The sequence below is a fragment of the Micromys minutus genome (genome assembly GCF_963924665.1).
Source record: "Micromys minutus genome assembly, chromosome: 4".
Lineage (NCBI taxonomy): Eukaryota > Metazoa > Chordata > Mammalia > Rodentia > Muridae > Micromys > Micromys minutus.
The window spans coordinates 23,303,055-23,328,531 of NC_137973.1; the positions used below are offsets into that span (position 1 = coordinate 23,303,055).

The window sequence follows — 25,477 nt, forward strand, 5'->3', positions numbered from 1 at the left end:
TGTTTTATGGCACATTTCCTATCCTCTGGCTCTTATATTCTTTGTTTTGCCTTGTTCCCTGAGTCTTGGAGGACGTGATATAGATACCCTGTTTAGGATGGAACACTCCACTGTTGCATATTCTCAGCACGCTGACCAGTCACAAGTCTCTTCATTAACCGTCCTGTTACAGTAGAAAGCTTTCTAGAAGAAGGCTAAGAGCAGTGTGAATTTATGAGTTTAAACAGTGTTTGCAGGGAATTTAACAACATGCTAATTTCATAAAACAGAAGTAGTAGGTTCTTTCATAGGTCTACGACCTATCAAGCCAAGGGCTGTTGACCAGGTTTCCAATCCCAGGCTCCTATGGAGCAGGCCTCAAATCCAACCAGAAAGTAATTGCTAATTTTGTCATGACCATGTCACCTCTGTATCATTGAGTATACCATGCCTGGCAGGTCAGTAATGCAGCCTGCAAGACTCGCAGCTGGGGAAGGCTCTTAGTGCATGTTCTTCCACAGCAGGCTGTATACCATCTTTCTGGCAGGCACTGTGCAAGCTAGTCTGTAAGGAGGAAGCTTTTAAGTCTGACTGTGATCTATGACCAAAGCATGTGCTGTCTTCAGCTATAAGGTCTTACCATCAAGTCCAGGTGGGTAACCAGAGTTAATGGCAACAGTCTGAATTGTTCTAGTGGTTTCAGCAGTCTCTCTAATAGCTCAATGTCACCTCATATGTGGTGCTAAGATTGTTGTTTATTTGGTCATGCAGTGTGAATTCTGAAAAAATTCATATAGACAAAATTGTCAAGAAATCTTTTGAGTGTTATGATATTTGTGTTACTGGCCTTTTAGTTGCTTTCTCTTATTGTTTCTACTTCATTTATGCATTACAATAAAACACACATAATTCCTTTTGCTGAATAATTTAAAAAATGATAGTAAAATTCAAGGAAATAATAGATTGTCACACCTACTTTAAAGATGCAATATTTTTTTAAAACATTGTAATTATTAAGTTCCCGTCCTGAATTTGATAATTTGTAAAACACCATAGTAATTAACATAGACTATTCTGATCATATTTAGTGTTGTTTACTAAAAATACATTTTGAGAACTGTCACTGTCATTGATTTCATGGTTCTTTCTTTTTTTCCCCACACTTGAGAACACAGAAAGAGCAGATTATTCCATGTAGTGTTAGTCACAGCTATTAACTTCTGTCTAGGAACAGCCACTATCTACTTATTACAGCAGTAACTCTACTTATATCTGGATATGAAAACAGCTTTCATAAGAGACATGATGTCTCTACTGCTAATACATTTGTCTTCAAAATTCAACTGCTTAGTACTGCACTTCTGGTGTCTGAGCCTTCTGTTAGCAACTACCATTTCTCTGCACATCTCTGAATGGTGCGACTGACTTTCAAACCTCTTTGGAGATATCCAGTAGAAGACTCATCAGTGAAGAAGGGATAGGGAGGATGAGGAAGAAGCCAGAACACATTTCATTTTATTGCGACTCCTTTGGCCTTTATTAATTGGGGTTATACTGTGGTAAAAAGACAAAAATATCTATTGTCCTCAAAGAAACAGTGTGGCTACAAGTATTCTTCCCATGTTAATGAAGAGAAAGTTTGGATCTAAATAGAGATGTTCTTAGAGACTCTGTAATGTTAAGAACCCTATGCTTTCTGGCTTATTTTATTATATATGTGCTGGGTGACAAAAGCTAAAGTCATCTGAGAGGAGGGATCCTTCATTTTAAAAATGCCTCCATAGGATGCAGCTGTAGGCAAGTCTGTAGGGCACTTTTAAAGTTAGTGACTGATGGAGGAGGTCCTGCCCATTGTGCATAATGTCCCATTTGGACTGGTGGTCCTGGGTTCTAATGATGAGCAAGGCAATAAGCAGTGCCCTTCCATTGCTTCTGCATCAGCTCCTGTCTGTCTCCAGGATCCAGCCCTGCTTTAGTTCCTGTCCTGGTTTTCTTGAGTGATGGCCTATGATGTGGATGTGTAAGCTGAATAAACCCCTTTCTCCCTAATGTAGCAGTAACAATGGTAACGGTACTATAGTGTCCAATAAGTTAGTTCCAATTATATACAGAAGTGACTGTTTTGATGTTATCCTATTTTGGGTCTGTTAGTTGAAGAGAAACTCTTTCCTCTCTGTTTACTCCAACTCTGGGCCAGTTGGTGTTGGAATTTGTGAGGACAGCGAATGAATGAGTCCATTTGTGCTCTTTCTTTTGAAGTTACTCATTTTGTCAAGGTTTAGTATTTTATCAAAAAACGATAACTTTTAAAAATTAGAATAAAAGTATGTTTCTCAATTCTCTAAGTACTTTTAAAAAATATCATGTTTTTAAAAATTATTTTTCATATTTAAGATTATTTTTCACATTTAACTTTTTAGCCTATTCAACATTGTATAGGTAATACAACACACTTCAGCCTTTGATAAATTTTGTAATTTTTTTTTGCATTTGAATTGTTCTGTGATTTTCTTAAATGCTGTCTTATTTGTATTTACTGAAAGTAATAGTTCTGGATAAACACACTGTCATGATTCAGAATGCACAAAATTCCACTGAATTTCAAAGCTAAAAAAAAAAAAAAAAAAAAAGGCAGGGTTTTACTGTATACCCTGGTCAGCCTGGGACTCCTATGGAAGCTGCCTCCAAATTGATGCAACTTCCTGCCAGTGTCTTCTGGGTTCAGAACTTTACAATATACACAGCAACATGTGTAGTCTAAATTAGTCATCTTTTGTTTCTGTTTTATTTTATACATACTAGGAATTACACTTTGTATATATTAGACTAGTGCTTTCCTAGTGACCTAGGAAATTTCCAGCCATAGCTTTACCAGTTTGCACAGTAATAGCTTTATATTTTTCTTTAAGTTAGTCTCTGCTTCTGTCTCTGTCTCTCTCTTTTGACATTGGGTATCCACAATGCCTTGACTTTATTAAGCTTCTGAGAATTTACTTGAAAATGTATAGAAATTATATGTTTATTAAAATAAAATATATGCATATATGCAGTTTATAAGAGGTAAGTGAAATAAATTGACAAATAAGATCTCAGTGAATATTACCAAAATATGGTAATTAGGAAAGAAAATAGAAGTCGAATCAATACATTGAGAATAGATAGGTGAAAATAAAATAAAAGTAAAATTTCCCAGTTAATTTAGCCAGTGTAATGAAAGTAAAATTTCCCAGTTCATTAGGCAGTGTTGGTATATACCATCTATGTAGCAGTCCATAGTCTGAGCACAAGGGACTTAGCATTGGGCAGAAGAGATATGCCATCCTCCCTGGATTCCGTTTAATTGGTAGTAAAGAGAAAATAATCTTAAGAAATGACACTATAGTGAAGGTATTATTGAGACATCCAGAGCAGGATGTGTGGGAAGTAGGTACAATCTGAGAGAAGAGGACATTCTAGTTTTAAAGAGGACTTCATGATGGGCAAGTTCCTGGCAAGTATTGCATATGCTTCTGGCATATAAAGCAACTGTTGGAAAACAGATTTTAAACATTCTGTAACAGTTCTTCCAGAAATGTTTCCTATATACGATCATATTTTTCTCCTTTTATTTACCCATTCTTAAGAATTCATTCTTTCGTGGGGGATATCTTTGGCCTAGAATAAGTCTATTTACTAACTGGTACTTTTGTTTCTCTTGTGGCCTTTGTAATACCATGTGCTTTTTAAAAATGCTCAATGGGAGTTGTTTTGCAGTATGAGACTGGAAAAAGCAAGTGGAGTTCAGGATGTGGTCTTTATAAAAAATAAATGGACATGAAATTACTGGGCTCTTGAATTCTCAAGAAGAATCAGCTTTTTAAATAGAGCATTACTATTAATTTTCCAATTGCCAGGAGGAATATCGAAAACTATCGTCTCTCTATTTGAGGTTGTTGCTTTCTAGAACAGCAGCTATTGCTTGGGCTAGATCTCAAGAAAGATCAAAATTGCCCTTAAATATATGTGAAATACATTAAGTAACACAAAACCAAACATCTTGTCAGCATCCTTTTCTCAGGTTCCAGATCTGTGATGTTTGGGCTATTATGTTCTTTAACTCGTGAATGGATAGGTACCCATTTAAGGATATTTGTGATATTAAATTAGAGATTATATGAAAAAGGGGGGAGATAGGACTAAGGGATAGGAACACAGTTGGGGAAAGGAGGGATGTAAGAAAGAGATGTAAGGATGACTGCTGCATGGATAGTTAGGAAATTTCTTTCACCCTAAGAACAAATGATATGTTAATTTGTAGTGGCCATGACCTCAGAAGTTTTTAGGATTAGATTTATATAGTATTGCCATTTTGTATCAGTGCCCCCTTGCTGGTTTGTGATATTTCTCTGTAATCAAATCTAAAGATATTACAATGTTGGAATTATTATTAAAGTAAATAATTACTTTCTTAGTTGTTAGGGTTTATGGAAGAGTGACTTTTTCTTTAAAAGGTTCTGTGTAAGAGTGAAATCTCAGAGTAGCTGCTAATGGAGGTTATAGAAAGCCGAAGAAACAGAGCAGTAATATTGGAAACTTGGTAGAAATGTGTGTATGTGCTTACCCAAGGTCTAGACCAGAATAATCAGATGTGGACAATGGCTCGTAATGTAGTTATGGGAGATAGCTGTCGTCATTACTGTTATTTATTGGGCCTCTAGTGTGAATCTTTCGTAGTTGGTCACTTGATAGGGCTGTATGTTTCCTAAGGCTGACACAAGAAGGGTTTTTTCCCTTCTTCCTTGTACTGTTGGTATAAATTATACATGGACTTTCTTCTTAATATTAAAATATGTGAGTCATTTTGTGTTCTGCATTCAGAGATTAATCTACTTTATAGTAAACCCAACATTTTGAAACTGCTTATTATAATTAAGACTTTGGCTTCATTTGCCTTTAATTCTTCATTTGCAAGAGGAGTTACACAATTATTATATAAATTATGCTTGCTAAAATTGCATAATTGGTATGTTTAGAAAGAGGAAATTGCCTTTTAGGGAAAAATGTATGTTAATTCTCCTTGTAAAGTCATTTTTATATTTGCTCTAATGAAAGGACAAACCACATTTTTGTTTAGGACCTTGCAAGATTCTGACTTAAGTATAGTTTATAAGTTGGTAAGTAGAATGTGTTGGTTCCATTTATGTGTAAGAGCATTAAATGGTTTATAAGTATTCCAGCAGTGACTGGACACAGCTCTCCTGAATTGTACTTTTTGATAGTATGGTTGATTTAAAAAGCATCAAATGAATTATACACAGACTAGATCCAAAGGATTACTACACTTCTAATAACATATCAGATGAACATGATCCTAGAAGCAAGAAAACAGATCCAAGTTCACTGTTAAAGTCTTTATAAAATAGAAAACGGATGAGTCAATTATGCACTGTAGTAGCACAGGTGCCTTTGCCTTTGTATAATGAGTTCACAATAAAATAAACAATATTAATTTGAGAAAAATATGAAAGAAAATATATCAAGTTGTTTGTTATCTAATATTGAGGCCATACAGCCTGTGGTGAAAGTTGGCCTAATGATTATTTTGTTAATAAAGTTTAATGAGATCACTTGTTTAAGTATCACCTGTGGTTGTTTCCAGTGCATAGGATTGTATTGAGCTGCATAACTGTAGCAGAAGTTGTATGTTCTACAAATGCTAAATTACTATTTGGTCTTTTACAAAGAACACTCTGCTAGAGGCAGAAGCTGTGCCCTCCACCTCCTAGGTTTATATTCACTGAGGTTGTTGAAGCAATAATGAAAAAAAAAAGTCCTAAAAATAAATGCATTCCACTTGTATATAACATTATACTCTTTTATGAATCCCATCTGTACTTTGTATAATGTTCCTGCAAATGTGGAAGATTCTGCCCACAGCCTCAAACTACCTCTGGCTACTTTTATCAGCAACAAACCAACCTTCTCTACAATTGTGAAGTGATATTATCAGGATATTTTTTAAATGCTTTTAAATAGCACACATTTAACCTGCTAATGAATAACTTCCTAGAAGTGTAAAACTGAGAAAGCAGTGGCTTTCGAGTGTACAGACAGTAAACATTACTTTGTGCTTCTTCGTGTCCCTCAGGAGACCTGCAACCATATCACCAATCTGTTGTCAATATGTTGCCTTGCAGCACTCAAACAGTAATTAAATTGATTAGTCAGCGGCATACCATTGTCCCATTCCCCTGTCAAATAACCCCAAAGTTATTCAAGCCTCCTCCCTTTCTATACTACCTTCCTCTAGAGATACAATCAGCACAGTGCATCTATATTTCCTCTTGTCATGTCTTGGTTTAATTTATTCTAATTCAGTGTCCTAAACTCCAGGCTTTTCTCATATTATAACTGACTAAATCCTCTATTGCCTTAACATTTTTTTTTGTCTAACTACCTTTCAAAGCCCTGTCAAACGTTTTGTCAACAACTAGTATACTATAAAAACTAGGTTTAATTCTGTGTGGACCATCCGACTTGTTAGTTCAGTCTTAAGTAAAGCTGATCTTTGCCTCTTTAATATCATAGTTTTAAAGACTTATGCAAGGTATTTGTTTGAATTATGTTAATTTATGAAATGTGGCTCAATATTGTGAGATTGTTTTGTTATCCATATGATTAGATTTTTTTTTTTTTGTTACCACTTGTGTTTAATCATACCCATATTCAGCCGTTTAAAGAATGCTTTCATTGTTACGGAGATGTGAGTTAATGTTTTGCTCTAATAAAAAAAATTGCTATTAGAAATTTCATTTGCATTGTTACACATTTTGTGATTACAAGTCTGTGGTTCTTCATTATCTTTGGCAAAACTAGGCAAGTTGTTATATGATTTTTTTAAATTTTCAATTACTGCAATGAAACACCTGATCAAAGCAATTAAAGGAAGGGTTTGATTTATAGACAGAGAGTCAGTCAGTCATGGCTGGAAAGGCATTGAGGCTGGGGCATGAGGCTTTTGGTCACAGTGTACTTTCATTCAGAAACCAGAGTACTGTGAATGCTTGCTTACTTTTCTTTCTCTCTTTGTTCTGTCTAGGACTCCAGTGCACAGGGAGTAGCACCACTCACACTGAGAGTGGGTCTCCCCACATCAATTAACCTTATCTAAACAATGCCTCAGACTTGCCCAGCACTCCGTCTCTTCCTTGATTCTAGATCTTGTCAAATTGACAATATTAACTATTGCAGGCGGTTTTTATATAAGGCTGCAGCCTTAACTTGTTTCCCTGATAAACTATGACAGAGGCTGATGACATTAATTTCTTGTCTGAACTTACTCCAGGCTATATCGAATCAGTGAGACATTGTTCTTCCTAGCCTATGTGGGATTTTCATTTTGTATAACTCATCTAATTAAAGTATTTATCTTTTTTTGACTCCAGGTTTTTTTACTCCAGGCTCTAGTTTCTGAATTTAAGTTTGGAAACCTGTTACAAATTGTGGGATTCTACATACCTCTGTTTGGTCAGATTGTTTGTCTTGTTAGTTCTGTAAGGGTGCTGACAGCTTTGTATAGCTTCTGCAGTCTGACTTTTGAATATAAATGCCTCAGTGAGAAGAGTCATGCTCAATGTCTATGTGTTTCCTCCTTGAGGGTCTTTGCCTTCTTAAATTTTGGCTGCCTTTATAGTTAGTGTTCCCATGATGTGTCAGAAAGACCCAATTTGATTAGTTCATACAACTCAGCTCATCTATTTTTTTTTTTTTTTTTTTTTCAGTCTTGACCACTTGGCCCAGGTTTTTTTTTTTTCCCCTACCAGTGGCTAGATTATATCATGGTGGGAGTGCTTGGAGAAGAAACTGTTCATATCAGGGTGCTGGGTGCTGTGGAAGGATGAGAGAGTAAAGTCTAAAATCTCAGTATTCAATTAAAGAAGCAGTCCTGCTGACCTAATGCCTACCAGGTCCACATTCTTAAAGTTCCTATCTTCCAGGATTGTCATGGACTAAGACAAAAGTCATCAACACATGCTCCTTTGGGAGGAATTTACCCAAACAATGGTACATTTCCATTGCCTTTAAAGGTAACAGCTCACCACTGCACCTTTAATGTTGAATTATGAGTTGCTTTAGTTGGTTGGTCAATGAATCTACTGTTACCAGACTCTAAACTTTTTGTGCTGCTTTCTCTCACTTGCTCAAGTGGAATCATATTGATACCTCACTGTGTCTGAAGTGAGAACAAGGGTTTAAATATTCCTTTCTCTTCAAAAGAACAAAATACACTGTCATTGAGCCCTGACTAGCCATATGTTGTTAGATATATAAATATATTTATTTGACAATATTCATCTCTTACAGGTTACTTAGCCAAACAATGAAGGATCATTTAGTAAGAGTAGCAAATGAGGCCGAATTTATCCTGAGCAGGCAGAGAGCAGAGGATATTCACAGACATGCAGAGTTTGAGGTAAGATACTGCCATGTTCTTGTTTTAAGGATGTATCTGTGTTTAGGTGGTAATCATCTGCTTAAGCAGAGTGGTAGTATTATCTAAAGAAGCATGCTTTTTGTCTTCAAATTTTAGTTTATGAAAATTATGGAAGATTCTGTGAAAGCTCTCTTGGTTCAGCACAAGTTCACCGTATCATTTGTTCACGGCAACTTTGGTGTTTTGCTGACCTGCTTTTGATAATGGGAATGGGGCTATGATCTGCTGGTTTCAAATAAAGAAAATCAGTAAAGGACTTAGTCCTCTTTGGGGAAGTCTCCTGTTGGGGTTGAATGTGTTTGATGGTTTTGAGAGGTTTCTGTTTTCTACTTGCACCATGTGATCAGGCTTAGAAGCCTGGACCTTTACCTGTTGTGTTTCCCTGCTACACCTGCATCTCTCATTCTGGTGGCCCATGAGGGACCATGTTTTGTACAAGTCACCCTGTAACCAAAGCTTAATTTAGCAATTCCTCCTGGGTATGTGCAACCAACGCAACTTCAGCAAAAAAATGGTTTCATAGCTATACGAAGGACAAATACAGGGATGAAATAGAAAATTTGACAAGAACATTTATATTAACCCTCCCAAAGCTCTGAATACCTAAGAACAACATCATCAACCAACCAAACCCTCCCCAACTCCCAGGGACTAAAACACCAAATCAGTGAGCACACATGGAGAGAGACCCATGGCTCTAGTTCCATATTTAGCAGAGGTTAGCATTTTCTGGCATTAACAGAAGAGGTCTTTGGTCCAGTAAATGTGTGTTTTCACAGTGTGGGGGAATGCCTAGGCACTGAGGTGGAGAGGGTGGTTGGGAGAGGAGGGAGCACCTTCATGGAAACAAGTGGAGGGGAGGAGTTGGGGGGAAAGGGGATAACCTTTGAAATGTAACTACAGAGAATATCCAATAAAAATATAGATGATTAAGAAAATAAAATTAAATTAAAAATCACAGAAAAATTGAACATACTTAAAAGTATTTTAAAATTAAAGATACTTAATTGAAGATATCTAAAAGAAATTTAACATTTAAAGTTTGGCTTTTAATAACTTACTGAATGTTTTGCACTACTAGTTACTTTTCTTGTAAACAGAGATTCTGTTGTATATTTGGACAAAGCCTGTAATAGTAAAGAGGCTGATATATTTACTTATTATCAATAATGGCTGATGATGTAGCTCTGAGGAATACCTCCCTTTAGTTCTTTGCTTTTTATGATACCCATGAAATCTTTTTCTTTTCTTTTGTATTGACACTGCATTAAAGTCATAAGATAGTCATTAGGTGTACCTTTCAACTTTGTTTTAAAAGAGCTTTTGAAGCTATACACACTAAGTGTATTAAAAATTATGTCATGTTCAACATTGAACATTATCCTATAAATAGGGTATATGTATGAATGTATATATTCAAGACTAAATTTTAGTAAAAATTTGTTGTTTCTGGAGTTTCTGTTTGTATAAATTAAACACATCTGTAATCCAGATGTAATAAAAATTATCCCTTAATGATTTTATTTTTCAGAACCAATTTAAGTTAAAATTCGTTTTAGTAAGAGTTACATGATGTTCTTTTAGACAGTTCTGCTTGGAATTGAATTTATTATGCTATAGAACTCACTTTTTATTAACTTCAGCAGAACTACATATTGTGTGGCCAATTTATTTGCTTGAATTAATTAATTATATAAAAACATAATCCCCTTTAAATGAAATACTTATTTTGAAAATACTTCATTAATTCTGTGTGTATGCCACACATATTTGTTTAATTGTATTTTGGGTATGTCTGTTCTTGTGTGCTGATATATATAAAGCTCAGAGGTTGATGGTGGTGTCTTCTTTGATTGCCTTCTTAGTTTTGAAGCAAGAGTCTCTCATTGAACCCTGAAGCTCCTCCATCCAACCAGGTTGCTTGCCTGCTTAGTTCTAGGGATCTGCCTCTTTCTCCCCTGCTTCCAGAATGTTGGTGGTAGAGAGCTATGTTGCCAAACAAAGTTTTATTTGTTTGTTTCACATGAGAAATGACCTTTATTTATTTAAAAAAAAATCAGAGAAAATTATTTATCAGTTGCCATTTACCAGCTACAAAAACATTGAGAAATTAAAAACTTTTTTGAGCTGAGCGACAGGGCAGGGTAGAAATTAAATCCTATGAAAATATTCACAGTATATACATATTCTCACAATGAGTATTTGTACAATCTGTAAATTTATCCCCTATTAACAGAGATCAGTGTTTAATAATGTGCCATCTTTGTCTTTCTGTAGATCAATAAGCAAGATATTCATGTCTTATAGGCTTTACTTATTAAAAGTGAGTTTAGTAACTTTATTATATACTACATTTAATCAATATCAACTGATAAATTGATATATTTCAGTTATGTAACTCCAAGAATCAGTTATAATTCTTGATTTTATTCAAAGGGCCATGTTTGAGCTGTAGGTCTGCACAGGAAAAGAATTGCTACTTACTTCTGTGTTCTTTTTTAGGGGATTAGTCTCTGTATTTACATTTCAGATGTTATCAGTTTCCCCCATTTCCATCCCCCTCCCCGTGTCCCACCTCCATGAAGATGCTCCCTCTACCAACCACCCTCTCCCCTCTAAGCACATTGGCATTTCCCTACACTAGGAAAACAAGCTTTCACTGGACCAAAGGCCTCTCCTCCCACTGATGACAGAGAATTCCATTCTCTGCTGCATATGCAACTGGAGTCATGGGTCTCTCCATGCGAACTCATTGGTTGGTGTTTTAGTCTCTGGGAGCTGTGGTGAATTTGGTTAGCTGATAATTTTGTTCTTCCCATGGGGTTGCAGACTCTTTCAGCTCCTTCAGTTTTTTCTCTAGCTTCTTCATTGGGGTCCAATGGCAAGCATCCTTCTCTGTATCTGTATGACTCTGGCAGAGTCTCTGAAGAGACATACATATCATGTTCCTGCCAGTAAGCACTTCTTGACATCAGCAGTAGTATTTGTGTTTAGTGGGTACATATGGGATGGATCCCCGGGTGAGGCAGTCTCTGGATGAGCTTTTCTCAAATCTCTGTCCTCTATTTATCCCATTATTTCCATGAGTGTTTTGTTTTTCCTTATAAGAAGGACTGAGGAATCTACCTTCTGGCCATTTTTCTTTTTGAGCTTCAGAATTTCTGTGAATTGTTTCTTGGTTATTTCGAGCTTTTTGGGCTGGTATCCACTTATCAGTGAGTATATACAATGAGTGTTCTTTTGTGACTGGGTTACCTCACTCAGGATGTTAGATTCATGTTCCATCCATTTGCCTAGGAATTTCATGAATCCTTGTTTTTAATAGATGAGTAGTACTCCTTTGTGTAAATGTACCACAATTTCTGTATCTGTTCCTCTGTTTAAGGACAGAGGGTTCTTTCCAGCTTCTGGCTATTATAAATAAGGCTATTATGAATATGATGGAGCATGTGTCCTTGTTAGACGGAGTTTCTTTTGGGTAAGAAGTGGTATAGCTGACTCCTTAGGTAGTACTATGTCTAGCTTTCTGAGGAACTGCCAGAATGATTTTCAGAGTGGTTGTACCAGTTTACAATCCCACAACACATCCTTGCCAGCATCTGTTGGCATCTGAATTTTTAATCTTAGCCATTCTGACTGGTGTGAGGTGGAATCTCAGGATTGTTTTGATTTAAATTTCCCTCATGAATAGGGATGTTGAGCATTTCTTTGGGTACTTCTCAGCCATTCAATATTCCTTGGTTGAGAATTTTTAACTCTGTACCCCATTTTTAAAATTATATTATTTGATTCTCCAGAGTATAACTTCTTGAGTTCTTTATATATTTATATAATACTAGTGGTCTTTCAGATGTAGGATTATTAAAGATCTTTTCTCAATCTGTTGTTTACTATTTTGTCCTTTTGACAGTGTCCTTTGCCTTATAGAAGCTTTGCAATTTCATGAGGTCCCATTTGTTGATTCTTGATCTTAGAGTATAAGCCATTGGTGTTCTGTTCAGGAAAATTTCCCCTGTGCCTATGTGTTCTAAGCTTTTCCCCACTTTCTGTTCTATTTGTTTCTGGTTGTAAGTGGAGATCTTTGATCCACTTGGACCTGAGCTTTGTACAAGGAGATAAAAAAGGGTCATTTTGCATTCTTCTGCATGCTGACTGCCAGTTGATCCAGCACCATTCTTTTTTGAAGACCCTGTCCTTTTTCTATTCAGTGTTCTTAGCTCCTTTGTCAAAGATCAAGTGACCATAGGTGTGTGGTTCACTTCTGGATCTTCAATTTTGTCCCACTGTTCTACCTGCCTATCTCTGTACCAATACCATACAGTTTTTTCTTTTTTTTCTTTTTCCTTTTTTAAAATCACCGTTGTTCATACAGCATGAGGTCAGGGATGGTAACTCCTCCAGAAGCTTTTTTTATTGTTGAGAATAGTTTTTGCTCTCCTGGGTTTCTTATTATTCCAAATGAATTTGCAAATTGTTCTTTCTAACTCTATGAAAAAATTGAGTTGGAATTTTGATGGTGATTGTATTGAATTTGTAGATTGTTTTAGGCACAATGGCCTTTTTTTACTGTGTTAATCCTTTCAATATATGAGCATGGGAGATCTTTCCACCTTCTGAGGTCTTCTTCAATTTCTTTCTCCCGAAATTTGAACTTTTTGTCATACAGATCCTTCACCTGCTTGGTTAGGGTCACACCTAGGTACTGTATATTCTTTGTGACTATTGTGAAGGGTATTGATTTTCTAATTTCTTTCTCAACCTGTTTATCCTTTGAGTAGAGGATGACTACCGATTTGCATCCAGCTAATTTGCTGAAGTTGTTTTTTAGCTGTAGGTTTGCTCTGGTGGAATTTTTGGAGTCACTTAAATATACTATCATATCATCTTCAAATAGTGATATTTTGACTTCTTCCTTTCCAATTTGTATCCCTTTGACCTCTTTTTGCTGTCTAATTGCTCTGGCTAGTACTTCTAGTACTATATTGAATAGGTAGGGAGAGACTGGGCAGCCTTCTCTAGTCCCTAATTTTAGTGGGATTGTTTCAAGTTTCTCACCACTTAGTTTGATGTTGGCTTCTGGTTTGTTGTATATTGCTTTTACTATGTAAAAGACTTTTAACATGTAGGGGTGTTGAATTTTGTCAAATGCTTTCTCAGCATCTAAAGAGATGATCATGTGTTTTCTGTTTTATGGATTTCTTTTTGGTTTTATTGTGGGGGGATTGTTTATATAGTGGACTATGCTGATAGATTCTTATATCTTGAACCATCATTGCATCCCTGGAAGAAAGCCTACTTGATTATGGTGAATGGTCATTTTGATGTGTTCTTGGATTCGGTTTTCAATAATTTTATTGAGTAGTTTTGCATCAATGTTCATGAGGCAAATTGATCAGAAGTTCTCTTTCTTTGTAGGGTCTTTGTGTAGTTTAGTAATGAACATAATTGTGGCTTTGAATAACAAATTGGGTAGTGTTACCTCTGTTTCTATTTTGTGGAATAGTTTGGAGAGTATTGGTATCAGGTCTTCTATGAAGGTCTGATAGAATTCTGCACTAAACCCATCTGGTCCTGGGCCATTTTTTTGTTGGGAGGCTTTTGATGACTGCTTCTATTTTTGTAGGAGTTATGGGGCTGTTTACATGATTTATCTGATCATGATTTAAGTTTTGTCCCTCGTATCTGTCTAGAAAATTGTCCATTTCCTCTAGATTTTCCAGTTTTGTTGAGTATAGGCTTTTGTAGTAGGATCTGATGACTTCTTGAATTTCTTGTTTCCACACAAAGCTTTTAATTGGGTCCTTTAAATCCAATCTCTGCACTTTGCCTAGTGAGCCATATCTTCAGCTCCAGCTAAATTTTCTATCTGTAGCATATCTATTTAGTCAAACATAATATGTTGTATTTATCTTTAATGAAAAATTAAAAATGAATAGTACTGTTTTTGTTTCAACATTGCTTGAACCTTTTCAATATTATTAGAATATTAACACATCTTTTATGTTTATTTAAATGTATTTTAAAAATTTTGATGTTATTGGATTGCCACTATTTTTATTCAGGCAGTTACTGATCAAATATTATCTACACATTTTAGAAGTTTGGCTTTACAACTATACTACGTCCTAAAGTTTTCTTGATTCTTTTATATAACTTCCTCTATGCTTTATAAATTATGTTCTGCAGGGAGCTTCTTCGCATGATTTCTTTTCAGTAATTAAATTAGCATTTCCAGCTGCTGAAAACTTGTTGGCCTTTTCCATTCATTGTGTTTCCTCATGCATGAAATGTGAGACACCCACATATTTTTAATTCTTTCAGAGTACTGTTTTATAGGTTGGGTTTGTCAGCTATATGGTGAGAATGGTTTATTTCCCTATTCAATCTTAAATAATAATATAAAATAGTAATCAATTGTGTCAATTGTAGTATGGATCTTATGTTAGATAAGTAAAGATCCAAAATGGGCATTTTATTGTAATTCATGAGAGGTCGAAGAGTGTTTTTTTCTTCATAGACAATCTGACTAGGTTGTTAAGAATAGATGATTTCAGACTCCTGAGTTGTCTCTTTGAGGTTTAAGATATAGTTAATTAAACTATAAAACTATAAGATTTTGAAACCTTGTAATTTGAAGTAATTGCCTCTCTCTCTCTCTCTCTCTTTTTCTCTCTCCCCCACCCCACACACAGTATTAAGTCAACATTTTTTAAAATTCTTTAATGTCTTTTAATTCTTTAATGTCTTTTTACACTCCAGCCTTTTTTATTCTCCTGGTCCACCCTCCAAGTGTTCTACATCCCACACCCATCATTCTCTTAGAGGATGCCTTCACCCCACCCCCACCCCACCAGACCTCTACACTCCATGGGACCCCTTGTCTCTAGAGGGTTAGGTGCATCTTCTCTGACTGAACCCAGACCTGGCAGACCTCTGCTGTATGTGTTGGAGGCCTTATATTAGGTGGTGTGTGCTGCCTGGTTGGATGCTCAGTGTCTGAGACATCTCGGGGGTCCAGGTAGACTGAGAGTGCTGGTCTTCCTCTGGGGCCCCCTCTTCCTCAGCTTCTTCCAGCTTTTTCTAATTCATCCACAGGGATCAGCAGCTTCTGTCCATTGGTTGAGTGTAAATATCTGCATCTTAGTCTTTCAGCTGCTTGTTGGGACTTTCAGGGGGCAGCCATGATAGGTCCCTGTTTGTAAATATACCATAGCATCAGTAATAGTGTCAGGCTTCGGGGCCTCTGCTTGAACTAGATTCCAATTTGGCTCTGTTGTTAGACCCTCTTTTCCTCAGGCTCTTTTCCATTTTTGTTCCTGCAGTTCTCTTAGATAGGAACATTTCTGGGTCAAAGTTTTTGACTCTGTGATGGCAACTCCATCCCTCTATTTGATGTGGATCTTCCTACTGGAGGTGGACTCAAAGGGAGGGCCCTTAGATGAATTGTCTTAGAGTGGGGGAGGGAATTGCCAGTATATTACTGAATCTCATTATGTTAGACCATAACTATTTGGGATAGAATGAATAAAACTTATTTATGGTTTTCTATTTTACTTTATTTGGAAAACTTACCTGAATTATATCTAAATGAGGGCTGCTTCTTATTATAACTTTTCTAGAAAATGTTATAATATTGTTGAGAACCCATATCTTATACTTGTTTCAAAGGTGGTCATGTCTTTACCTCAATATTCCCTTCTTCATTTCTGCAGAAAATACTTCTCCTAGGTCATGTGGTTCTTTGAAACAAACCATGGTCATCTGACTATGTATGTCTTTAGATGTTTTGAGTGACTATTTTTATATATATATAAAAAAACAACCCACAAAAACCAATGAGTAATCTTTAGTTATGGATTTTTTTTTTGGGATACTGTAAACTAATTAATATTCTATGTTCTTTACTGAGATTCTGATCTGACCAATGGATTTGTGTGTGTGTGTGGGAGGGGGGTTATGTTGACTGGACTGGGTACTTTAAACAATTTAATTGAAAAGTCCAAAACTGTTTTTCTCCTTCAGTCTTTTTGTTGTGTTACAGTGTTGGTTTACATTTGCCCTACAATGCAGTACATTGTGGATATGTATATAGTTCTTATGACTTACTGACAGTGTAACAGAAGATGGGATGAGAGCATTGTCATTCGAACATGCTTTTTATTCATCCTCTAAGCCTCCACTGACTGTTGTTTGATCAGTGTATTAGCCCATGGAAAGTAATTCAGTTGCTTAAAAAGTTTAATGGGAATGAAATGTTGTATTTGAAAACAGAGATTTAGAAAAATGCATGAAATGCCACTGCCAGCCCCAAATCTGAAGAATCACAGAGATCCTGATTAGCCAAGACAGCACAGAAAGACAGACAGGAGGAAGATGCTCACTCTCTCCTTTTCAGCACTGTCTACAGACCAAGTGACATAATTATAGGCACAGGTCAAAGGAATAAAAGTGAAATAATTACGTATATCTAAAGCTTATTGATTCTAAGCAGCAGTACCCAAACCACTTGCTGGTATAGTCCTTGTTACTGAATTTATCCTACTCAGTACTGTTCACAAATAATCAAAGGTTCTGGAATGAGACAAAAATTTATTCAAAGAATGAAGAAAATGAGCTTCTGCCTTGAGGTAACTGTTTGCCAATCAAGTCTAGAGTTTGGATTTTTCACTAGGCAGGGGTTTTGGTTGGATGAGGTCTTCATGATGTCAAACAATGATGAGAATGTGAGCCCCTGTCCATCACAATGGTGCTCCTCTCTCTCTGTTCCTAATTTCAGCTTGTCAGTTACGTCATGACATTAATGGGCATATTCTCTGTTGTTTTTATAAGCCTATGGACTTTTGGAATGTCAGCATGGCATCTAGCATATTTCGCTGGCTTTGAGTGTCCTTCGCATGTGGGTGCATGTTGTTATTATGATCAGGTGTTAGCTTTTGCAACAGATCTATATTATACAGATAAAATTATACCTTCAGAATCTAGGTTCTGACAAACACTTTAGCCAGTGATGCTGGCCCACCAGAATATCCTCATTTGAAAGAAGGGAGTTGAACCCTTCATAGCACATACACAGTATCACTCACAACACAGATCCATTGGTCAGATCAGAATTTCAGTAAAGAACGTAGAATATTAATTAGTTTATTGTATACCTTTCTCAGTGAAAATCAGGAATGTATAACTCTTATCAGAAAACCTGAGAATGTACCTTCATAATTGTTTATTTGGAAATAGATTGACCATAATACCAAAAGTTAAATCTAGACAAAAATAGCTACATGTTATCAAGTTTAAATTTTTTTTCTAGTAACTCAGGACATCTTTACTTTTGGCAGGAAAATAGAAACTTATAAAATTTGTAATTATTTGTCACATAAAGGTCTTGAATCCAGTAAGAAAACATGAACTCAAAAAGTTATAAACGACTTTAATTGACCTTTTTGAACGATATATGTATAAATGACTGAAAACATGAACAGTGCTCTGTCATTAATATTAGCAAATGCAAATCAAAGAAGAATCAGGTAATACAATAGAAAGGATATCATTAAAAAGAAAATAAAATACCTAACAGGACATAGAAATATTTGGAACACTGATACTTGAAGTATTCTTTGTGCTCAGTCATATATTCAAGCATTCTTGGACATTCAATCTTTATTATTTTCTTTAAAATTATGCACTTGTCTCATTCTTCTTACATCAGTTTCTGTTGCTGCCTTATATCTGTGGTCAGAACCCTCTGTTCCTAACCTGAACCCATTCCTACACGTTCTACACATCAGTGATAATCATCCTAAACTGTAACTGGACTTTTAGCTACTTTGTGAGTTCATTTTCTATTACCCTTCAACCCTCTTTTTTCACTTTTCACCCCCTATTACTCAATAGGAGAGAAAAAATGATAAAGGAGAAAAGGGTGACATTATCCTTAGACTACTTCCTTTTGATTAGGGCTGTCGAGTTCCTTTGGGCAAGTTCCTGATCTTTGCCATCAAGAAATCTAATTTCTTTTTTTTCTTGTTGTTTCTTCTTTGGACAGGACTACTTAAGAAACACAACCAGTACTCCTGCCTCTGAGGGCCCTAGCATTTATATCCCCCATTAAAAGTCCCCAGAATTCCAAACAGCACACAACTGAAGATAGTATCTGCAGCTGGCAAATTCATGCCCATGATAATGCATGAGGCAAGTCATGGTCAGCTGGTGTGGACAGTCAGAAGCAGCCACATAGCCCTCACCCGGGATTAAAATAAAAAACAATCTTGTAATATGTCTATGTTTTAAAAAGTAATCAAAACTCTGAAATTCTTACTACTCTAAAACATAAAGTGAGACTTATTATATCCTTTCTGTAATTGTTTAATGTTTAAAACCAAGCATTAAATAAAAGATTTGATGCATTTATCATAGGCTTAAAGACCTGCTTGATGTGTTCCTGAGTTTTTCATTTCATATTATGTCCTTCTCCCCATAAATTTTTCTGAGTCTACTCAACTCTTCACGTATGCTGATTTCTTCCTTTCTGTAGACTCAGAGAACATTTACTTACAAAATACTATTCTTCTTATCAGTAGGAAAAGTTCAGGCCTTTTAAAAGTGACATACATACATGATTTCTAGGAACATATGTACATCTGATGTGAAATATGATTAGGCACTCAAAAACGTAACAAACGTTATTTGGTTCCTCTTAGGTAGAGGGTAGAGGGATGCCCAGGGTAGAAAGTGCTCAGGTATTCATTGTTTCCACTGAGGCTAGAAAGTGATCTGGACTTGAAGGTGGTCAGGAGTGGCTGAATTTGAGTTTTGTCTGTGCTCATAGGATGTAAGGTATTACATGAGAGAAAGTAGATGAAGGCCACTAGAAGTGTCTTATGCTAACAACTAAGAGAATGGAATTGCTCAAAGGAAAGGTTTATACAGGAGCAGCCAATCACAAGAGGGGGCAGGGCCCAGTTCTGAGCATGTTAAATGTTCATTTGACATCAGTCAGTCATCTGAAAAAAAAAAAAATATATATATATATATACTTGAAATTTATGGAATGCCTATATTTGGAATACAGAAATTTGGAATGTTATTATACTGGTAACATTGAAAACCATGAGTCAGAATGAGATCACCACATGCAAGATGGAGATGCTAGCTGTGCTTTGGCAGATATTGAGAAATGTTCATGCTTCTGGTTTTACTTTTGATAAGAATTGATTTGCTGTGCCAACCAATGCTGCCACACCAAGTAAAAGCAGGACTGAGGATTGCTATGGAAAGGTGTTTTTCCTGTTCTCTGATTGACCCTCACTGGTCTCTGCCTCAACAGGTCTTCTGCATGCCCATGCAAGCAGCACCTCTGTCCTGCTGCAGGACATTGTCTTACTTCTTTCCAAAGCTCAGAACTAAGAACTTTGTTTCTGTGCTCTTCTTGTAACTGTGGCAGTTGGAACCATGCTGTTTTTGCCTTGCTGTGGTTTCTGGTCTTTGTGAAGTATGTAGCATACTTGTTTGGTTATGTTTATTTAATGGGTAACATGACCCAATCTTAGGGAATTATATCAGATTTAAGATTATGAAATGGAGTTTGTGTTCAGTAGTTGCTTCATTGATGTTTACAAAATAAGGAGTAATATTTGTTCTGATCATGAGCACACGTGTGCTTGTGTACCAGCAACACTATTACACTGGCTGGTTTCCATGTCTTAGTTTGACATTTAAATATAGTAAAAATGATTATTTCTTCCTTGTTTTAATATTGCAAGTCCTTCTAACTGATTTGTGTGTGGAAAAATTCATATGAAAATGATAAGAGTACAGGAAATGTCTGTACTGTTGAAAGTTCCCTATGTGACTATAAAAGTTTCCATCTGACTTAAATCATTAACTTAGGTCAGTGGGAAAGAAACTTGGTTTCAGATTTTGACAGACAATATTACTGTTCTTTCAACATGACTCTTCTTCATCCCATTCAAAGTAATTCATACTCTTCTGCACTTCCATGGGTAGACAGGTGTGTGTCTGTGGTTTGCATTAGTTACCTGCACACTTTAATCTACTCTTGAGTTCTTTAATCTCTGTTGTGTTTTCTACATGACAGCTACATGGTGCTACAGGGCTGCTGAGTCAGGCATCTTCGCTGTTACTACCACTTCCTCTGGGCAGCTATCATACGTAGGTGAAGACAGGATGGTTTTCCCCCAGTGGAGAGGCAATGCTTTGGCTCAGAACTTAGGAAATGGCTTGTTTCATGTACTAATCCATCTGCATATAATTTGTATATAATGTCCTGGTCAGAAGAAGCAAATAAGATTCTCTTTTCTGTTGGGCTTCATCCATCACAGGCTGAACTAAGGAGATAAAGGTCAACCTATCCCCCTTTTATGCTGAGAATTTTTTAATCTAAGTTTTATTTTTAATATGTATTTTCTTTATTAATGACAAAAGAATATTTTCTGTGTAAGCATGAGATATGATGGCGTTTGTGGATGCAAGCCAATGTAGCACTTGCTTATTAACTCATCTACACATCGTTCAAAGTTCCTACTTGAAAGTTACATCATGATGCCGTTTCATGACAAATTAGTTTATTGTGTGTCTGTGAGTATGTGAGGGACATTATTATGGTGCATATGTAATATTGAAGGGTCAGATGGCAACATTTGCAAGTCCAAGCAATTGAACTCAGCCCATCAGTCTTGGTGGCAAACAGCTTTAACCTCTGAGTTATCTTTTCCACCCAAGAAGAGATTTTAAAAATAGCCTCAACAGTTCATCTACGACTTTATCCACAGTGAAACAATTGGTGACATTTTACATATTTAGAGATTATTCAGAAATTAGTTCTAGAAGGGATAGAAAACTCAGCAGGGGGTCTGGGGAGGCAGCTGCATAAATGGGTGTGTGAGATATGATCTCTACCACTCATGTATAAAAGGTAGCTTGTTGCTCTGTAGAGTTTCAGTAACCCTAATGCTGGAAAGGCATAGATCTCAGAACTCACTGGTCAGACATTTCAAGTGCAGAGAGAGATTTGCGCATACAGGTTTCAAGCTGTGGTGAGCAGTACAAGTTAGAGATAAAATTATGGTAGGATGAGACCAAAAAAAAAATGTGTGCCAATAGCAGAAAAGGTCTCAAAAATGCTAGTTAAAATAAAAGTACTGTTTATCTTAAAGTAATAAAAAAATGCATTAAAACTATTCCCTACTTACAATAACAGTATTTTAGTCCAGCTCCTAATTGCAGAATTAAACACAAGTCAAAATGATGCACCTAAGTCTACCTTTTCAATTACTCTCTATATACTACATTCTTGGGAATTACTTTGAGCCCAAACTAGGCATTGAAAAACGAGTGCTTTGCTCTGTCCCAATCTATCCTCTTGCTCCAATATGGTGAGAGAAAGTGCAGACTCATTAATTAGGAGAAAAAGAGACCATCCTTTGTTAGCCTCATTTTACATCTCTGCTTAGTTCAATGATCCAGCTCAAATGGCTGAAAAGTATTGTATTTCAAGCTCAGTCTCCAGTTTCCCCTAATTGAGAACTAAGCATTTCCCAAGTAGCTATCACACAAATATACATCGCAATGGAGAACGGATGGCTATAGGATAGTTGCCTAAGCAGGACAAGGCACTAAGGTCGACTCCAGGATCATTGCAAAGAACTAAACAATCTGTGATAAAAATGTGGAATTCTCGGATGTGAGCTTGTGACATAACACTGGTGTTAATTTGAGAATATAAAGAGATATCGATGATGACCTATTTATTGGCACAAACCGGCCGTTCTGTGTGGCTAAAACTTAGTTCCCATGCATACATAGTGAACACAACAGTACGGAAAAGTCAAGTGCAAGGCGTTTAAGTTTTTAAACATAATACAACTTTTAAGAATTGGGGTGCAGGATCGGGTATGGGAGGAGACGGGGATGATATACAGAGGGTCAGGAATTTGAACAGAGGTTTGTAGCAGTGGGGGATGGGAACCTGGGGCGAGCCACCAGCCAGTCCCACATGCTATTAAATTAAGAAGCTCCCAGGACCCAACAGTAAGAGGAGTAGCTGAAATGACCAACAAAGAAGAAGGCATTTGTAGAGACCATATCCAGAGGTTCGGCAAGGTCCCTAGTTGGGGGATGGGACAACCCACTCATCTCCAAATTCGTAACCCAGGAGGGCTCCTGTCTAAAGGAAATATGGGGACAAAGTTTGGAGCAGAGACTGAAGGAAAGGCCATTCAGAGACTGCCCCACCTGGGGATCCATCCCATATACAGTCACCAAACCCAGAAAATGTTTCGCATACCAAAACGTGCATGTTGATAGGAGCCTGATATAGCTGTCTCCTGAGAGGCTCTGCCAGAGCCTGAGAAATACAGAGGTGGATGCTCACAGACAAGCACTGGAATGGGGTCTCCAATGGAGGAGTTGGAAAAAGGATTGAAGGAGCTGAAGGAGTTTGCAAACCCATAGGAAGAACAACAATATCAAATAACCATACACGCACACCCCAGAGCTCCCAGATGCTAAACCACTAACCAAAGAGTACACATGGAGCAAGCCATGGTTCCAGCCCCATATGTAGCAAAGGATGGCCTTATTTGGCATTAATGTGAGGGAAGCCCTTGGTCTTGGGAAGGCTTGATGCCCCAGCATAGGGGAATGCTAGGGCAGTGATGGATAGGTGGGAGCTATGCTGTCTGAGGTTCTTTTCTATTCTACTTTTCCCACCATTTTTCTACACTTTCAGCCCCCTAACACATGACAGGAGAGGGAAAAAAAAGGGTAGAGGAGACGGGGTGACATTATCATTACACTACTTTCTGATGAGCAGAAACATTGAGTTTCTTGGGACAAGTTTGACCTTCACCATCAGGATATCTAATTTATCCTTCTTGCTGTTTCATCTTTGCACATGACTACTTAACAAACTACAACCAACAGCAGCCAACCACCAACCAATAACTTACTACCAGTCAACAACCACCCTCTTCTCAGGGATCTAGCATCTGTATACTCTCTGAAAAGACCCCAGAATTCCAAACATCACACAATTGCAGAAACTTATCTGTAGCTGGCAAAATCACATTCCTGCTAGAGCATGAAGCAAATTATAATAAGCTGTTGTGGCCAGTCTGAAGCAGCCCCATAACCCACACCTGGGATTAAAATGAAAACACATTCCCTTAATATATCTGTTTTTTTTTAAATAAACCAAAATACTTGCTACATGATATATTTAGTAGTATAAGATTATATGATATAATTAAAATAAACACTAAATTTTGTTACTGATTATGATGATTATTATTGTGACTCTTGTACAATTTAAATATCAAAGCTAAGTATGAATCTGTATTTGAGAAATTCAGTTCATTTTAAAGACATGTTCATTTATTATTTAAATTGGAATTTTTATGTCTTCCAAATAGCCTTGATCTTAGTAGGTTTCAGCTTAATTTAAAAAATTCATTGGAGGGATTTCTCATACTTTTTGCAGTTTTATTTTTAATAAATACCAATAATAAATGTAATAGAATGATTAGAAGACAGGGAAAACATTTCCTTTTAAGAACTAGTATTTATTTTTTAACAAATTATTTCCTAGTGTTTCATTTCTATCACAATAAGACAATGAAGTAAGTAATGATATCCTGAGGTGAAATGGTTGAAGTATTGTTAGCTATATAAGTATCACCTAATTAGGGGTATTTTTTAAATTTCAAGCCATTGGATATAATAATTTAAGGGATTTAAATTTCAGGTAATTTACCAATTCCACAATCCATTGATACCATTGTCTTAGTCCATAAGAATGGGTCAGTAAGACTTTTAAATTTAAGTCAAGGATAGTATTTCAGCTGGCTCTTTAACAGCCGTAACCTCATAGCATATATTTATCTCCTGATTTCTTCCATCATAGCATGAAGAAGTGAATTATTGAAAAGATAAAAATAAATTTGTTTGCTTTCTGTCAGAGTTCATATCCACAGTCAGCCTTGATAGAAGAGGAGAATGATTTAGACAAGTTTGCTTTGGAGATTCATAACATATGCTTGCTGGACAGAATTGAGTTATCTCTGCTCCAGAGAGTGAGTTAGTGTAGCAGGGCTGACAGAGATGAAGATAACTGAGGGAAATTCAATTACCTTGTAGTGTTTTCTTTCTAATGGGATTCTTAATGTGAAAAAGATCCTTAGATGATGTGCTGTTTTTTTCCTGAGCTTTGCTTTGATACCTGCTTTCTGAGTACTACAAACTTATACTTCAGATGAACCTTCCTTAAGTGTAAAACAGGCAGTGATGATATCGAAATAGTCTTTTAATGTTTTTTACTTGACGTCATTGGTAATTTTTATAATTCTTGACTATATACACACGTAGCATTCTGTATTTTAAATAAAGCTATCATTTAATATGATAGCAGTATTTTTCCTCTCTCAAATGACCTTTTAGAAAGTATGTTGCAGTCCTCGGTATCCATGTATTTATGCCTCTGTCAGCTATTGTATGCTGGTTCCTGGACAGTGTCTTTTGTACGCTGTTAGGCTGCTCTGGCATTTCACTCTTGCCTTTGCATCCTTCCAAACTTTTTTTTTTTTAATCTGCATTGGTATCTTTAATATCTTATACTTTCTTTTATTCTTCAGTGTATTGAATCTGGCTTTTTTTCTCTTCAGTCTTATACTAATTGCTTTCAAGTTTCTCTCTTTAGTACCTTTAGCATCTGTAGATTTATATTATCTCCATTTTTCTAGTCAGACTTTGACATCGGTGTCATACCCTTCCCTTTGCCTTAATTTTCTTACCTGATGTTTTGTTAGTCTGCATTTCAGTTCTTGTGGTTTTCCATTATTTTATTCCTTTGAGCAAATCTATACATCTCTGTTCAGCATGATTTTAGTGTGATTGCTTTAAGTTTCTCTTCTTTTAATTTGATGTTGGCTGTTGTTTTGCTATATATTGCTTTTATTATGTTTAGGTATGGGCCTTGAATTTCAAATCTCTCTAAGATTTTTAACATGAAGT

The 25,477-nt window shown here is 36.3% G+C and overlaps 1 protein-coding gene across 2 annotated transcripts in view; it reads left to right on the forward strand.

Annotated features, from left to right (window-relative positions):
- Positions 1-25,477, forward strand: part of LRBA (LPS responsive beige-like anchor protein) — a 533,667-nt gene that overhangs the window by 183,660 nt on the left and 324,530 nt on the right. For both annotated transcript variants that reach the window (XM_080915741.1, XM_080915742.1), the window contains exon 36: positions 8,323-8,431. In XM_080915741.1, coding sequence (XP_080771867.1) covers positions 8,323-8,431 — 109 coding nt within the window. The remainder of the gene's footprint in view (positions 1-8,322; positions 8,432-25,477) is intronic.